At 39.4% G+C, this 17978-nt stretch overlaps 4 protein-coding genes across 7 annotated transcripts in view; 2 read left to right on the top strand and 2 right to left on the bottom strand.

Moving 5' to 3' along the window:
* Positions 1-429: 429 nt before the first annotated feature.
* On the bottom strand, positions 430-7040 carry LOC117565062 (transmembrane protein 68). The gene is made up of 4 exons (XM_034244047.2): positions 6275-7040; positions 6045-6183; positions 1186-1852; positions 430-1123 (listed from the first exon to the last, which is right to left on the bottom strand). Exons 1-4 carry the CDS (start codon positions 6318-6320, stop codon positions 977-979), a joined length of 999 nt encoding a protein of 332 aa, XP_034099938.1. The 5' UTR covers positions 6321-7040; the 3' UTR covers positions 430-976.
* Positions 7041-7213: 173 nt separating this feature from the next.
* LOC117569628 (RRP12-like protein) lies at positions 7214-13276 on the top strand. The gene is made up of 10 exons (XM_034250870.2): positions 7214-7446; positions 7516-8075; positions 8208-9106; positions 9946-10830; positions 10891-11025; positions 11324-11756; positions 11822-12090; positions 12150-12337; positions 12401-12935; positions 13003-13276. The coding sequence occupies exons 1-10, from the start codon at positions 7305-7307 to the stop codon at positions 13148-13150; spliced, it is 4194 nt and encodes a 1397-aa protein (XP_034106761.1). The 5' UTR covers positions 7214-7304; the 3' UTR covers positions 13151-13276.
* Positions 13277-13795: 519 nt separating this feature from the next.
* Positions 13796-15473, bottom strand: LOC117577705 (transport and Golgi organization protein 2). Of its 3 annotated transcripts, XM_034262603.2 has the most exons (5): positions 15341-15473; positions 14997-15255; positions 14751-14873; positions 14379-14616; positions 13796-14323 (listed from the first exon to the last, which is right to left on the bottom strand). In XM_034262603.2, exons 2-5 carry the CDS (start codon positions 15139-15141, stop codon positions 13879-13881), a joined length of 951 nt encoding a protein of 316 aa, XP_034118494.1. In that variant the 5' UTR covers positions 15142-15255; positions 15341-15473; the 3' UTR covers positions 13796-13878. The 3 variants fall into 3 exon arrangements, with proteins under 3 accessions (XP_034118494.1, XP_051861400.1, XP_034118495.1); XM_052005440.1 differs by having other exon boundaries at positions 14997-15473; XM_034262604.2 differs by having other exon boundaries at positions 14379-14508; positions 14997-15463.
* Positions 15474-15785: 312 nt separating this feature from the next.
* Positions 15786-17978, top strand: part of LOC117563280 (nuclear factor of activated T-cells 5) — a 53363-nt gene continuing 51170 nt past the window's right edge. Inside the window, exon 1 of one of the 2 annotated variants that reach the window (XM_052005404.1) lies at positions 15786-16870. In XM_052005404.1, coding sequence (XP_051861364.1) covers positions 16762-16870 — 109 coding nt within the window. In that variant the 5' untranslated portion in view covers positions 15786-16761. The remainder of the gene's footprint in view (positions 16871-17978) is intronic. The other variant, XM_034241637.2, reaches the window with a different exon arrangement.

The following is a 17978-nucleotide window of genomic DNA, read 5'->3' as shown; positions in this document are numbered from 1 at the left end:
GACTGTGAGATGATTTATATCTCTATCTCTTATAGTCTCTGAGATCTACGGACAGTCAGGCAGACGGACATCGCTATATAGTCTCATCTGTTGACTCTGATTAAGAATATATATATACTTTATAGGGTCGGAAATGTCTTCTGCTTGTTGAACGCGTATTTTGTAAGCACTGCTATTTCTAAGTTCACAATTGTACATTCCCTTCTATTCTATGGGTAGCAGGTATATAAAAAAATCATTTAGTATCCTTCCTCGCCGCAAATAAAAAACCAACTCCAATTTTCGTTTGTATTGTTATCATTTAATTGAAATTCAACATCAAGTCATTATGCTTAAAATTAATTGTCATTTGTTGCATTCGGTATGAAAGTGTCTAAAACATTTAAATGTTAACTGCACGTTTCTACAATACAATATACACAATTATACAGTTACAATATATAATATATACGACGATACAAGGTATACGAGATATATAGGGATATTTGTTTTGTGTGTGTGTGTGTGGCGTAAAAAAAGAAAGCTAATTACAATCTTATTTATACACATTCGCGCGCGCACTCATTATTATTCAGTCACACTCAAAAATACAGCAATCTATTCGTGTAAGAATTAAACCAAAGTACAAGAAGTTATTTAGTTAAAGAAAAAAACAAAAAAAAAAAAAGAACTATGAGCTATACAAGGAGGTGAGCTTAAAATGCTTACGGCGATACAAGGCGAATTGTTATTATTGCACTCAAAGGAGCGAGGGAGAGACTTAAATGACTAAAGAAATGTACATAAAGTATATATGTATATGTATAAAGGAAGTTATGTTTTTTTTTACGATTACAGCAATATTAATATAGTGAAGTACATGGAACGAAGTCTTATGGCGGCGCTTTGTTTAAGTTCATGTTTTTGTTTTGTTTGTTTTGTAGATATTAGTCATTAACACAGTTAGTAACAATTGTTTTGAGATGCGAAGCGTGATTCATTCCGCCTTCGCTTTCTCCTTCTCCTTCTCATTTTCCTCTTTGCGCTGAGCTTTGAATGCAGGCAGACGATCCAAGAGTGCCATCAGTATGCTGCCCGGCAGACGCTGATGCTGATTAATCAGTTCTTCGATCGCTGTGGCCACCTTAAATATATCCAACAAAGTATTATTAATCAGTTAAACATAAATATGCACCATTTAAATACCTTTATTTGCAGCTCTTGCGCCGTCAGGTTCTCATCGTATTCGATGGGCTTGCCCAGATATGTACGAAACTTGACCGGAAATCCGCCGTAGATCGGATAAACCGGAATGCGCACCTTATTGTACAATCGCATAAAGAACGTACGAAAGATGCCCACCTGGCGAAAACCTTCGCGCAGATTCTGTGTGAAGCACGGTATGATCGGCACCTTGGCCTCTTGGGCCACCTTGGCGAAACCGACGCGATTGCGCCACAGCAGCTCGTAGTAATGATCACCGAATTGCGCCTCATAAACGCCGCCCGGCGATATCGCCAACAGATTGCCATCGCGCAGTATGCTCACACACGATTGCACCGTCCCCGGACTGACGTGAAACGCCTCCGAGATCGTGCCCCAGCCGGGCAATTTGAACAGGAAACGATCACCGATCGTGTAGATCAATCGCTCCCGCTGCAGCAGCATTCGCGAGTTCAGATAGTACATATCGATGGGGATCGCGCCGTGATAGTACACGATCAGCGCTGGTCCCTCCTGGGGTATGTTGTCCAGGCCGATCACCTCGTAGCCGTGATAGATGCGCGCATGTGCATCCCAGATGGCGGCCACAATCTTGCGACCCACGCGCCAGAAATTCCGATCCGTTTGCACCGCTCGCATTATAACTTGCCTGCAAGGGGATAAAGATATGAAAAATTGAAAAAATTGAAGGTATTTCATAATTTAATTGGAATTATTATTTCAACCACCACCAACCGACTTTAAACTTTAAATCATTATTAAGAAAAGTATTGAATTTATTTAAACGCTGAATTTTAGTTTATTGTTTTTACCTAAAATATATTAATTCATTTATTTTCTCATTTTTCATTTTATATATAAATTCTCTAGAAAACGAAAACATTATTCAAAATATTTAAAATTTATATTGAAGCTATTTATTATATATTTTAAAGGCAATCACAAATTATTTAATAATTCATGTTTTCAATAAGTGAACCTTCTTAATAATGGTAGTCAATCACGCATTCAAATAAATTCAACAGATTTTTTTAAAAATAAAATTTTAGAAAATTTCAAATCAACCTGTAAATTAGTTTGAAATATCAAATATGTATTTTTGAGGCGATTTAAAATGATTTTATATTTTACTGAAACCATATTTGGGAATTTAACATTCAAATAAATAAATTCACTTGTTGAAAATACAATTTAATATATGTATTTAAAATCTTTTGCTAAATAAAATAAACTTGAATTTAGTTGACCAATCAAATTTAAAGATACTACCGATAGACTACTATTTAATTACGATAGAATGTCTGTATTTTATAATTTGGCTAAATACATAATTGACTTACATTAAGTTAAATATATAATTGGACAAAATAACATTCTATCGCTAGAATTTCGTAACAAATTAAATTGTTAACCGAAAATCATAGAATAAATAGGAATCTATATTCAAAATTCATTTATTAGCAAAAATAAAACAGTATAATATTTTAGCAAATGATAAAGTTAAGTATTGAGTTGCAACTTCTTTGAAAACTACCTCAAATTAGAATTATACTAAAAGGTAATTTATTTTTATACCCACTATAGGGTAGTAGTATATTTGTGTATATTTTGAATGTGGTATTACAACAATATAGTATTTAGTAGTATTCAGTACATCTTGAGAAATATTAATATGGTATATTTTGAAATTAATACCGCACAATGTTTTGCTTTTATTCACAATTAGTAGCGGGTATCTCACAGTCGAGCATACTCGACTTTAGCATTTTTACTTGTTTTATTTTAAATCGAATTAAAACGTGCTCGCATAGTAAATATTGCTACAAATAAATCACATTCATGATTTTCTAACATACAAATTAAGGGTAAACAGTGCTTACAATACATTGTAATACATTGTATGTAATCAATAGCGGAAATATGTAAGCAATCAATCAATTAACTTATACGTATATAGTAAACAATCTTGATTGACATTAATATAAAACTGATTATTTTGATCTAATCATTTTTCTGCGTGAACTTGAATGGCATGCAATAAAGTTCTATAAGATTTGGATTTATCTAGAATTTTCTATATCAATTGCTCAGTTTCCCAACCATTATATAGAGTATCTAGTATTCGACTACACTCGACTAGACTGCAAGCTGCGTTGGCTTATGTGCGTTTTGAGTAATGGAGAAATTCTCAAGCCTCATGAGCCAAGGGAAGTGACTTTGCTGATGGATATGAAACACATTAAGCACAGTGATAAGAACGGAAACATTGTCTTATCAATTGATAATAATAACATAATAATAGTTGCCAAGCGAGTCGGAGAGTCGAGGCTTGCTGTCTGCAGCTACATAGTTAATATCAATGTTGTTTTGCACTTCGACGTGCTAATTAATTGCTAAACTGATAATTATGTTTAAATTTAGTTTCTTCGCGATGGATCAGCATCAGCATCAGCAGCTGCAGCATTAGCATTGTCATTAGGGGCAGCCTCAGGTGTTATCAGCATAAAACGCTGCTGCGACTTTCCATATCAAAATCTCAATAAATCAATGGCATGAAATTTTCTATTTCATCTTTTTCAAGTTCACAATTGCGTACAGTAATGTTCTTGATCTTGTACATGAAATCCGCACCTGGTCATCGCGACCCCCAATGTTATGTTCTGCTCCGTTTTTTTTATTCTACTTCTCATTGTTATTATTATTATTTTTCTGCTTTTATAACAAGATGCTGATAAGAAGGGCAAACAAATGTTTCGCTGCCTATAGCTCGTCACCACTTAGCGACTGTTTTGCGCCTCTTTTGTTGTCAGATACAAACAACAACAGCAAGAAGAAAATTCTATGCAACCTTCCAGCTACTACAACCAAGTCTAAAAATGAAAGTTATCGTGCAAAAAAGGCGAAGCAATTAAATTTGAAAATAAAACTCAAGTATCTAGACTAAGTCTGAGTTTACAGATCAAATTTGCAGTCTCTAGCGTTTATAGTTATTGAGAACGACATTAATTAAGAGGCGGACGGACAGAAAGACGGATCGATGCAACGTTCTATTGCATTGCAAACAACTTGTGCCTGTCCCTTATTTGCTCATGGTTAATGAGTATGACGCAATGTGACTTGCCCGACCATAAACTACCCTGCATAATTTTATTTAATACATTATTATTCACTGATTTATAAGTTTTACATATTTATAACTCTTTTAAATATATAAATTTTGTTTGTTTATGTCTAGCATGCCCCATTTCCACTTTTATTACAGGGTACAGGGTATAAAACGCATTAAATTTTGTTTAGTTTAGCACTACAACAATTAAAAATGTGCACAACAGCGATAGATAGAGAGAGAGAGAATAAACTAAATAAATGGCGTTACATTTAACACATAAAATGCGTCTAGAGATTAGCTTGATGGCAAATAATGAATGGCACCTGATATCGTCATAGTACGCGGTTGTCATATATTATCGAAAACCTTGTTATCATTTTATACAATAAAAAAAAAAAACAAAGCAATGCCAGCATACAAAAGAATATAGCTCTAGTTTAAAATTGAAATCGCTTATCGAATGCTCATGACGCACTGCCGGAACATGCTACACATTATTAGTAAAACAGAACTGAGAAAAAAACCTACAAAATTATACAAAAAAAAATTTCTGTAATTAACTAAGAAAGAGAGAGAGAGAGAGGGTGAGAAGCAGCTGAGTTAGAAGAGTTATTCTATCTACTAGTCGGATTATAGTTAATTAGCATTAGAGGAACCGGTTTAAAATTGTCTACATTACAATGTGGCCTTTTGGAGAGTTAAGAGCTACGTAAATAAATAATGCAAAGTCAGCGTTGAGTGGCACTTGCTCAACAGGCAGAAGGTTCAAGTGTAAGCTAAGCTACATTCATATATGTATGTAAGCTTTTGCATTCGAGGGGAGTTGTTGATTTTTAAATTTTTTGGATTTTTGCGATCGTCGATTTCAACGAGGGTTGCACAGCGGTTCAGGAGTGTTTCTTGGCGAACCGGTTTACCATTAAATTTTTATTTATTTATGCATACTAAAATTGAAGGTTCGAAAATCAAAAAACAGCTTTTATTCGGATCGAATTGTAACTTAGTTTCTTTAACTTATCATAATCTTAAAATTAAAAAAAAAACACATTTAAAAAAAAAAACATTTAAAAAAAACACATTTAAAAATTTTATCAGATCCCAAAAACCAAAATCTGCTGAAATGTGTGAATTCAAAGTCTAAAACCTACTCTATAAAAAAAAAAAAAAAACATTTAAAAAAAAACACATTTAAAAATTTTATCAGATCCCAAAAACCAAAATCTGCTGAAATGTGTGAATTCAAAGTCTAAAACCTACTCTATAAAAAAAAAAAAAAAACATTTCAAAAAAAACATTTAAAAAGTTTATCAGATCCCAAAAACCAAAATCTGCTGAAATGTGTGAATTCCAAGTCTAAAACCTACTCTATAAAAAAAAAAAAAAAAAAAAAACATTTAAAAAAAAAACATTTAAGAATTTTATCAGATCCCAAAAATCAAAATCTGCTAAAAAATGTGTGAATACAAAGTCTAAAAGCTACTCTATCAAAAAATAAACATGCTTTAACTAAACTTGATCTAGAAACCTTTTGAACCTTTTTAGGAGAGGCCCTCAAATTCAAATAACAAAAGCTTGCAGCCCTGATACGAAATTCGTAAAACAAATTCACAAGAGTTCAATGGCAAAAGTGCAATGACAGCAAAAGATGGACAAAAACAAGCATAAAAAATAATATATATATGTATGTATATATTCGTTATATAGACAATCGGGTGGCGTCAGCATTTCTTACCTGTGCAACTTGTAGATGAAGAGCACCAAGAATGATATATAGATGAGGGCAACGAAGACCAGCGGCAACAGGAATGTTACAATCAGCGGCGTTAGGAAGCGATATAGCCATAGTGAATAGTCCAGATCGATGTATGTGGCTGCATTTAAACATATCCCCCAATTTCAAATTCAAATTCCATTTCGAATATTTCGATATATGATTTGTTATTTTGTGTGTGTGATACTTACAAAGCATGCTTTGGGGATTCTTGATGAAATTGGCCAGAAAGTCCATTTTGAGGTATTGGTTTTTTGTTAATTTATTTTTTTGATTATTTTTATTGTTGTTTGCCACTTATGGCTGAGGTTTCATGGATAACGTTTTCTATATTTTATTGTTATTGTTGTTCTTGTTGCTTCTGTTGCAAATGTTGGCCTAATTTTCACTTGAAGCTTACTTTCTTTCTTCTTATGCTTTGGACTGGAAATTGGTTTGTTGTTGTTGCTTTTGCTGGCTGCTACTGCTATTATTGTTGTTGTTGTTGTCGATTCTCTCACCGGCTTCGTCGTCGTCTTCTTCTTTGACGTTCGCCCTCAGGTGTTGTTTTTATTTTTGTTTGTTTGTTCTTTTTGTTGCTGTTGTTGCTTGTGTGTTGTTCATCGAGACGATGGCAACTCATTACTGGGGCGCAAATGTATAGAAGGCGGGTCTTTCGCTAGGGTCCGTTAAGCATTTACATACATTTTTAATTCATACGAAATTGTTGTTCATTGTTTTTGTTGTCAGCGCGTCGCTGGCTGCGTTTCGTTGTTGCTGTTGTTGTTGTTGTCGTCGTGCTGCCCGTCCGTCTGTCCGTCCGTCCGCTTGCTTTATTGACAACTGAGGCCGAGCAGCGTTTGCCACATTGTGCTCGATGGGTATAGTGCGCCGTATGTTTTGTTTTATGTTAATGTTAATAATAAATAAATACTAACTAGTGGTGTGAGTCCAATCCCCAAATAAGGTATTGCGGCCAGCGTGACCGCATCCTCAATTCCCCAAATATACCATGTACGCATATTGTATGTGTGCTTCCTGGTATATTTTGCAATAGAGCCAGCTGGCAACGCTACACATGCCACAGCTGTATTTTGCTTTGGCAGGTGTTGCACGATATCGATACCGATATATGAAATCGATAACAAACAAACTTGCTCTAGGTGCGTGCTGCACGTGTTTTAATTTTGCATTTTGAATTCAAGCAAATAACACAAAAAGTGGTAACAAAAACTGTGAACAATGGGTAAATTTCGTTCGAAATTGAAGCGCCACAGCAAGGGCAAAAACTGGAGCAAGGGCCAGTCAGCCGTCTCGAATCCAGATCAAATGAAGCATCGCCTCAAAGCCAAGTCGCGTTTCTTTCAGCCAAATTTGAATTTGGGTAAGCAAAGTGCCAAATAGTTTTGTTTTTAAAAGTGGTCGCTTATGAACTGTGATGGTTTATTATTAGCTGCTGCAGCTGGCACAAGCAATAACAATGGCCTCACCATGGAGGCGGTGCACAAACACGAACAGCGTCTCGCATACAACACAGAGACGACAACAGTTAGCGACGTGGCCGGTAGCCTGAAATCCTTTAGGCTGGACGACGCTGATGACGATGGCATGTCGGGAATGTCCGGCACACAGCCGAGCACCGTTAAAACCTTCCAGACCTTTGCGTCCAACTACAGCAGCTGCAGCAACGTGAGCTTTAAGAAGCTGCTCACTGGCTTTCGCGCCTCATCCGATTTGCACAAGGAGATGCTTGCTATACTAAGCGCACTTACCGAGATCATACGTGAACGTGGCGGCGGAGAGACATCCACCGAGTACTTCCTTTTATTGCTCAATCAAATTGAGGCAGCCACCGAAGAGCGCGACATCATTGCCGGCATCGCTTTGCTTTCCATGGGCATCAAGTCGGTGCCATGGCCTGTGCTGCGCAAGCGTTTCGATCAAACGGCAGCCACCATCCAGCAGCTACTGCAACGCTTTATCGACTCCAGCAATCAGTCTGTCATACGCTATGTAAGTATTTTATAATCTATAGAAAATGTTCGTTTCTTTTATTGAGGGTACATTGCCGTACTTCAATAATAGTGTCGATTTCAGTCCTATATATTAAGTCTAAGTAAATATTCAATTAATTGTTGCTTTTAGTTGATTGGCTGCATGTCGGTGCTACTGCGTGCCCAGGATTATGCCACGTGGTCGTACAGCTCGACGTTCCAATACTTTGATGCACTGCTCGCCTTTAGCATACACTCCCGTCCCAAGATACGCAAGGCAGCACAACACGCTATCGTCTCGATCATACATGGCAGCTGCTTCATGCTGCCCACCGAAACCGGACCAGACACTGAGCCGGAACCATCGAAGATAAAGCATCATCCGGCTGGGCCGCGTGTCACCAAATTCTGTCTGTCGCAATTCAAGCCCGAGGTGCTGGCCAATGCCCAGACCACAGTGCTCTACACTCTGGCACTGCTGAAGGATACACTAGCCGGCTTTCGCACCGAGGACATACGCAGCGTGTGCGAGCATTTGCTGTCCATCATGACAGCTGCCAATGTGCTGGTGCGCACCAATTGTTTTCAGGCATTGCACGCACTCTTCCTCACCCGCAGCACCAATCTGAATGCCACGCTGTGTGCGAAGTTGTTGGCCGCCATACATGAGTATCGTCCGGATCGCAGCGATGTGCGTCAAACACTCTCATGGATCACAGTGCTAAAGGAGGGTCACGTGCATCTGGCCACCTTGCAACTGGACTTGTGCATACAAGCGTTGCCGCGTCTCTTTGACGTCTGCACCACAGATCTGTGGCTATCGGATCGCAGCGAATTGATTGTCGGCGTTTCCAATTGCATTAAGGAACTGCTGCAGGATTGTGTGGCACGTGCCTGTGCCACCAAAGAGCTGGCCGATGTGCATCGTCAGTCGGTGACGAAGATCATTGGATCGCTGCACAAGATGCTAAATGCACCATTCGGCGAGATCTCCAAATATGTCATACTCATCTTTGGCATTGTGTTTGAGGCGTGTGGCAAGCATTTTGGGTGAGTGTGGAACATTGATTTTAAGAATTAGAAAATACTATATGTGAATTTTAGTATAATTATAATAGTATACCATGCTGACAGTACTCTAGCATTGTTTAAAATTTACTAAATGTGCATTTCAGTATAATTATAATAGTGTCTTACACTGACAATATTTTAGCATTAACTGTTTGGTCTTTATGGTGTTCATTTATTTAGAATATACAAAATGTGAATTATAGTATAATTATAAGTGACAGTATATGTGCCTTTTGGTATAATTACAATACTATACCATGATGACAGTATTCTAGCATTATCTAGAATATACTATATGTGCATTTTAGTATAAGTATAATACAATATCACACCGATAGTATTCTAGAATTATATTATTATAGTATAATTATAAGTGACGGTATATGTGTATTTTAGTATAAGTATACTACTTTACCACGAAGATGGTATTCTAGCATTATCTAGAATATACTAAATGTGCATTTAGTATAATTATAACAGTATATCATGCTGAAAATATATGTGAATTTTAGTATAATTATAATACTTACTAAGATGACGATAGTATTCTAGCATTATCTAGAATATACTATATATGAATTTTAGTATAATTGGAATACTATAGCATGATGACAGTATTCTAGCATAACCTGTTTGGTCCTTAAATGATAATTTAATAGTTCAGGCAGTACAAAGAGTTTCAAATGGGTTTAGAAGTAATCTTATTGATTAATTTTCTAAATTAAATTTTGAAAAACATATTCATGGATTATATTAAGTTTCCTGTGTTGCATTTCGTACACATTTATAATTACTTATTCCCTTTTTGGATTTTGCAGTGCGGAGCTGAGCAACTCGCTGGCCACGATTGGCAAACGCATCGACAGCCAAGGTGCACTGCGTCTGCAGATCGAGCACACGGTGATTAGCGCCATCAAGGCACTCGGTCCCGAACTGGTGCTGAAGGCTCTGCCGCTCAACGATGGCAGCGGCGGCGTGAGCATGGAACGCTCCTGGCTGTTGCCACTGATGCGCGAAGGCGCCACCGGCGCCAGTCTGCAGTTCTTCTTGGAGCATGTGATACCGCTGGCACAGCACAGTCAGGCTAATTGGCGTAAGTTCGCCGCCGACGAGAAGAACGTGTCGAAGGCGCACATCTACGAGCTGATCAGTTGCCAGCTGTGGGGTCTTTTCCCCGGCTTCTGTCGTCATCCACGTGATCCCGAATATCTGCGCCAATTGGCGCCCACATTGGGTGAGGCACTGCAGCATAATCCTGAGTTTCGGGCAGCAATCTATGATGGTTTAATCGAACTGCTGGACGAGAGCCAAAGTCCAGAATGTCATGCGGCCATAGCGCAATATGCACGCAACTTTCTGCCGCGTCTCTTCAACATCTACATCCAGAAGCCGAAGGGCACCTACGAGGCGGATCTACGCAAGCGTGCTCTCGATGTGATACGCTTGTATATTGCACGTGCTCCCGCCGATGTGCAGAATCAGCTCTTTGAGAGCGCTCAGGAGCTGTTGGCAGGCAGCGCAGTGGCCACGTTTGAGTACGATGCGTATTTCGACATCAATGCGGCCATTGTGTGTGTGCAAAAGTGTCGCGGCATCGAGGCCTACTTCGAAAAGTATATGGCGCCCGTGTTGCGCAACGACAAGTCCAAGCTGGTGTCCCGCGACGAGCAGAAGCTGAAGAAGCAGCAGCGCAAAACTTACGAGTAAGTGCAGCAATTTGATATTCAAATTCCCATTATTTATATTTCTTTTCTGCCTTGCAGATTGCTGCGTGAGCTGATGACTTCAGAGCAGGCATCGTGCCAGAAATTCACACGCAAGAATTGCCTGCAGCTGCAGCAGATTCTCCTGGAGGCCTTCGACACCACATGCAACGTCTGCCAGGCGTCGCGTTTGCAGTAAGTCTTGAAAGCGATTAGACTAGTTTTTATGGGGTAGAAGGGTATTATAAGTTTGTGCCTCCAGAAAAAGAATGTAACAGACTGAAGGAGGCAGCTCCAATCCTTTTAAAGTCTATATCCATATCGGTCTGTCTGTCTGTCCGTTCGTCAGTATGAACACCTAGATCTCAGAGAAAGCAGATAAAGTTTATTGTGTATCTCACAGTCGAGCACTTTCGACTTGTTATAACTGCTTTTTTTATATACTTTTACCTACAATATCTAAAATACCTTTGCATCTTTGTCCACCACACAGTTGTCTTAAATCGCTGCTCGATTGCCGCACCAACCTCAAGTACAACGATCAGCTGGTGATGAAGGCCATACCAGAGGCTGTGCTCAACTACAAGGACTTCTCCACACGCAAGGAGCAGGTGGCCGAGCAGCTGATCAAATTGATTGTCAATCTGTATCAGGAGGCGGGCAAAATCAATGAGTTCGTGGACATTCTAATCGCTGGCTTCACTGGCGACGAATCCCTATCGACAAACACAATTCTCGCCTTCCGTGCGGTGCTGCAGCAGCAAGGACAACATCTCACAGTGAGCACTTTGGAATTTGTGCTACAACAGGTGTCGGTGTTTCTGGTGCAAAAGTCCAGGCATCAGGCGGAGGCTGCCGTTGCCTTCCTTATCACATTCATCAAGGTGATGCCCATACCGCTGGTTGCCAATCATCTCGAAACGATTGTAAGTGTAGTGTATGAAAAAAAGAAAATAGAAATTCTTTAACGCAACTGTTTTTGAATTTGCAGATGCGCGCTTTGTCCGCCATGACGAAGGACACGAAGCGCTATTGTCGCATACAGATTGGTTATTTCCTAAAGAAGCTCTGCAAACGCTTTAGCACCGAGGAGCTGGCACGTTTTGTGCCTGGTGATGATGAAGTCACACATCGTCGTCTCAAAAAGATACGCAAGCAAATGCGTCGTGATACGCGCAAGAAGCAAAACGAGGAGGCGCAAGCTGAGAGTTCGGATGAGGAGCAACTCATTGGTGGCGAATTGGAGCCAAAGAGTTATACGTAAGAGTGAAGCTAATATGTAATTATTTCATACTCTAATTGTAATACTTCGACTGTAGCATTGATGATATTTTGGCCGACTCGGACTCGGATCTGCCCGAGGACATGGACACAGAGGAGGGCGCTGCGACGTCTAGCAAATCCAAAAACAAGACTAAGTCCAAGCAGGCACGCAGCACTTACATACGCGAGGACGAAGACGAAATTGTCGATTTGGCCGATCTCAAGTCCATTGGCAATGTGCTGAGTAAGTTGCCATGCTCTGAAGTTGCTTATGATCTATTTTAAATGGTGATTTTTACTTTTTCAGCGAGTGGTTCGTCGGCCGCAGCTGTGAGCAGTAAACTGGCCAAGGCCAAGAAACCACAATTGGCCAATGGCGGCTTCAAGACCGCCGACGATGGCCGTCTGATCATCAGCGACAAGGCGCTGCGTGGCCAAGGCACGGCTGACGACGACGATGATGATGGCTCCGACAGCGATGATTCGTCTGCGGATAGCGGTCATGTGGCCGGTGCCGGTGGCAATCCCAAGCGTGGCATGGAAGATGATTCCAGCGATGAGGAGGAACTGCAACAGGCGACAACAGCGAAGCGTAAGCGCAAGGCAACCAGCGATGCCATGAGCATGCGCTCCGGCGTCACCAGCGCCAGCACACGCAAGGGTATCCATCGTCCACTTGGCGGTGGCGGCAAGTCTAGCGATGCCATGTCTGTGAAATCCGGCGTAAGTCGCGTGGCTGGCAGCGAATACAGCACCAAGAAGGCCAAGGGTGACATGAAGAAGAGCGGCAAACTAGATCCCTATGCCTACATACCGCTCACACGCAACACGCTCAACAAACGGTGAGCTTCCTAATACGCTTTTTATTACTTTATAAATGGCTAATTTACAAATTGTTTTTACACACAGCAAACGCGCCATGAATTCACGCAAATTCAAGAGCGCAGTGCGTGGCGCTGGCGGAGGAGGAGATGAAGCGGCAGCTACTGGAGGCGGAGCAGGAGGAGGCAGGGGAAAAGCCCGTGGAGGCGGACGTGTTGGCAAGAGCTACAAATAGGGCGAATGCATCATAAAGATAACTCGTAGTTAACTTAACTCTTGCATAACACAAACACACACACACAAATTTCTGTTATTTCGCTTAAATAATATAAAAACAAAATATATATATAATCCTCTTATACGAGCATGTTGTGTAGATATGTCTGATATTTAAACAGCTGAGCATGATACGAATATTATGCTAGCATCATTTTTATGGAACACTTTTGATTGCTTTTCGAGTGAGAATGTTCCTAATTGGGATCAATTGTAAGTGGTTGCAAATCTTACTATGAATGAATCCACATGAATATGTTTTTTTTATATACAATTGTATTTTATTTCAATGAGAAATAAATGATCATACTATAAATAAAAATTGAAAGCGGTTTCCATATATATTTTCATGTAATCGCAATTGTTTGTAAAAACAGTAAGTTGCATTCAAATAATTCAACAATACAAAGCATTGTTATTAAACTGATTTACTACAAGTGTTGAAACAAACTGAATGTCTGTTTAAAACTCGAATTCCATTTGAAATAATGCAAGTGAAATAAAGTTACACATTGCAACCTAACTTTGTATAAAAGAAAACAAAGTAAATTTGTACAGCTTACCTTTACAACTAGCAAACAACTTTTCATACTTTGTAGGAGACTTAACAGTATCAATTTTTTTTTTTATTTTTGCTTTTAAGCACCGCACATTTGTGTGAGGCCGCGTCAAGCGAATTTAAATGCTTTAGAATTGCTTTTCAATATGCGTGCGACGCCACTCGCCATCGGGCTCCAAGCCCGCCATGGTCTCCTCAATGAAATGCAGCTTATTGTTCGCATCCACCAGAATGAGCGAATGTGTCCGACTGCCATAGCCATGCTCCGGGATGTGGACATTCAGGGCACTTAGTCCTTCGCCCCAGCTGGGCGCACGTCGCTTCAGCTCGACATCGGGCCAGAATTTATGCTTGTTCTTCAGCAACTGCAGCAACTCGGCACTCAAGGTTTCCACACTCGAGTGGCCATGCTGTTGGACGATCTGATCGAAATGCTGCTGACCGTATTGGACTTTCTCGAAGGGAGCATCGGGCAGACTGTTGCCAAAGCCATAGCATTGGCCTTGCTTAAAGGGCGCCAGCGTTGGCGGCACATTGCTAAGCAGATTGATCTCCGCCGGTTTCGAGGAATCACTGAAATAAAAGAGAAAGTTAAAGGAGTTGGTTAACTGTTGGATTCATTGCTTACCCAATTTCAATGGATACGAAATTGAAGGCACTGTATTTGGTGCAGTCGGCGAGCAGTTGTTGATTGTAGTTGGCAATGTTGTGTTGTTCATCCGATTGACGCACAAAGTCAGCGACGATCATTCCGCGTCCTAGTAAGAAATGTTCGTTATTTGTTTGTTGTTGTTGTTGATCATGCCGTTGCTTGTGCTGGCTGTTGTTGCTGTTGTTGTTATGCGGTTGCAAAATGTTTTTGTGCGCTTTCGAAACAAAGAAAGTTTTTGGGGTGCGTTAAGAAACAAGCAGGCAAATGAAAATGGGAATTCAATGAAGTGTGGAAATGGAAATGTAGGTCATCTATAGGTTTGTGTGTGTGTGTGTATTGTGTGTTTACCAACTGCATTGCGTGGCTTTGGTTCGCCGGTCAAATTGAGCAGGGCGCCCACCTTAAAGACGCCTTTGTCGCTGCCAATGGCCAACCAGGTGCCACCCTCGCGACCCGGCTCCAGATCGATGCCTGTAAAAATAGAATTTGTTTTTGAAAAGAGCCTTAACAGGGGTTTGTGTCTTCGCTAAGCACTGATTGACACAACTGCTATTCGGTTGTTGTCCAAACTAGGATCGTTTTAGATCAACTTACCACCATAGACCTGCTGGGAGTCAGTCCATTTAGCCACCTGTTGTGTGTCGCGAGCAAAGAATTCGTCGCGATTCGAGGCCAAGATCAGTTTGTAGCCATCAACGCTATCGGGCTGTGAATTAGCATAGAAGAATATCACACACATGCTTGTCGATGCGCACTCCAAATTTGACTCGTCTTGATGATTACTGTGTTGTTTTCAGTCTGTACTCTGTGTCTGTGTTGTTTGTGCCTCTTTCAGTCTCTTTGTTGCTTTGTTCTAGGGTTAACAATTTATCACGAACTTATCGCTGACTTTGAACGCATATATATCAGTATATACGTTTAGCTTATCCGCTTCTTACTTGTTTACGCCACGCCTTCTAGATGCGATTGTGATTACACGTATTGTCAACAAATAAATATGTATATGTACATTTCGGATTGTATAATTGTTGTTATTGTTTTTATTGTAGCACTTGCCTTCTTTTCAAATTTGCATTTTCAGCTGATTTTTGTTGTCAACCAACAGCAGCGTGTGACCGTATACTGTCATTTCAAAATCTACTACTTTACGCATTATGGCGCCATTTGCTTGTAGACAAAAAATAAACAAGTTTACTGAATCTTCAACATTATCATTAAGATTATCAAATGCGGCCTTTCAGTAATTTATATGTATATATTAGTAAAAAAAAAAGAAGTTATCACAAATTGATGCACTGTTTTTCAATAATCGATTTACACTTTTGAGTTATCGGTAGCCCTGGTAGACGAAAGTTGCGACGTCTGGGCTAGTAAATCGATCCGGCAACACTACGCAACCAGTTGAATGCAAAAGGGCCAGCGTCGTTCCAAAAACTGAATCAATTATTTTGTTTTTTTAATGTGCAAAACGCGTGTGTTTATTAACAAAAACTATTGCAAACGCAAGTGAATGCATTAGTCAACGGTTTAAGCATAAAATGCATGTGATGCACGCTGTTTTATGCAGATATTTTGAACAGTTTTTGTTGAAAAAGCAGCCACAATTCAATTCCAACTCATACACGCGCAACGCGTGCATAAACATACATATAAGCAAAGCATAGAAAAAAGCAACACAAGAAGAAGAACAACAACAACGACAGCAGCAGCGAATGGGTGCAAAAGAGAAAGAAAAATAGAAGAGTGTGGAGCGAGACTGTGGAATAGCAAACAATAATATAATTGATAAAACAAAAAGTAAGCAAGTACAACAACTTGAAACGATTCTGCGCCAAGAGAAGCAAATAGGAAAGGAATCGAAAACGGGAAACAAAAGCGAACGGGAAACAGGCGAAACTATTTTATTTGTGACTCTTGTGTGCCGCGTATTCGTCACCGTCGTCGTTGCCGTCGTCGTCGCTGTCGTCGTCTTCGTCCCTGCGTCAATCGCCTACAACAAAAAAAATATTGAGTGTGTTGTTGCTACTAAAAATAGCAACAAATAGACAAAAAAAAACCCCGCAAACGCTGCCGTCGACATCGACGTAGCTGTCGCTTCGAACTTTGGGTTTCGCCTGCTTTTAGTTTGATACAGCCTGTTGGCTGAGCTAGGAGTTTGACAACAAAAACAAACACACTAATAAAATATATATTGAAAAGTGCAATTAAAATAAGCAGCAGTGTTATTTTTTTCGGTTATATTTTGTTTTGTTTGTCGACAAACAGATAACAAATAACAGTACCAAGAGCAACAAGATAACAAAAACAAAATCAACAACAACAATAACAATAACAATAATAGTGACAACGGATCAACACAATGCTGTTGAAATTCACAAAAACCAGTGGAGCCGGCGGCGCGGGTTTGGGTTCCAGTTCATCATCCATGCAGGCGACCACAACGTACGCAGTGCGCGGCGGAGGAACAGGTTTGTTATTGCTTATTTCGTATTGCTTATTTCGTATTTGGTATTTCTCTTCTTGTTTATCGCGCACTCCTTCTCTCTCATTTCGAATTGAGCTTTACTTCGCTTATTTTTACCTTTACCTTTCTGTCTTAAGACATAAGTATGTGTGTACTGGTTAAAGCAAACGTATCGATAAATGCTTTGATTTTGATAACGGCTCTTTTCGACAACAACACCAACAGCAACAGCAACATTCAAATAACTAAACACGTAAAAAAGAAAAACAAAACAAGAGCAACAGCAATAACATTGAGCGGCGCTCTCTCTGATTGACTTCCACACTACAACACAACACATACAAGTATGTACATATGTTTGTGTGTATTTGTGTATGTCTATTCTTCACTGTTCGCCCTTACTCCGTCCTCGCTCCGCCCCCCGCAAGCATCGACACGCACGTGTCTACATAATTCAAAACATCATCAGCGCCGCACAGTGGTTAAAAGCTGTGTTATAATTGGGGCAGTTTTAAAAACATATTCGTTTTGTTTATTATTGTCATTTAGTTAGAAAAATTGAATGCTTATCTAGTTAAAACTTGAGCACTTTCATCCTTTCATTGAATAATTAAATAGTTACCATCCTATTCAATTGAAAAATATATTTATAAGTTGTTCCCCAATATTATCTTTGCTTAAATAAATTTCTTTATAGAAAAGCATTACAGTCTGCACGTTTTTATATTATCATATAAATTGACATAGACGTGTCTCTATTTCTATAAATTAAAGTAGATTACATTAATATGAACAAAATTTATTCGACAGCAAAACCGTCTCAATAAAAAAGTTTGCTGCAGAAGCTTAAACAAAATATTAAATTGACAAATAAAAAGTTATAAATAAGGTTATCGAACAGAAGCAGAGGAAACAAAAACTGACTACTAAATTTATTATAGCAGCGACGAACATTCTGTTTGTTTCTAATCAAGAATTTCATAATTTATAATGTCTTTTTTGCAATACCCCAGAGCTTTTAATTAATGGTAGTCAAAAATAAAAGAAATGAAAAAAACTAATGTATTTTTAACGGCGATCTCCCACTGTGCGACAACAACAAGAACAAGAAC

This window comes from Drosophila albomicans, chromosome X (genome assembly GCF_009650485.2).
Source record: "Drosophila albomicans strain 15112-1751.03 chromosome X, ASM965048v2, whole genome shotgun sequence".
NCBI classification, from domain to species: domain Eukaryota; kingdom Metazoa; phylum Arthropoda; class Insecta; order Diptera; family Drosophilidae; genus Drosophila; species Drosophila albomicans.
Note: the sequence above shows the minus strand (reverse complement) of the source record. Positions and strands in the feature narration are given on the sequence as shown.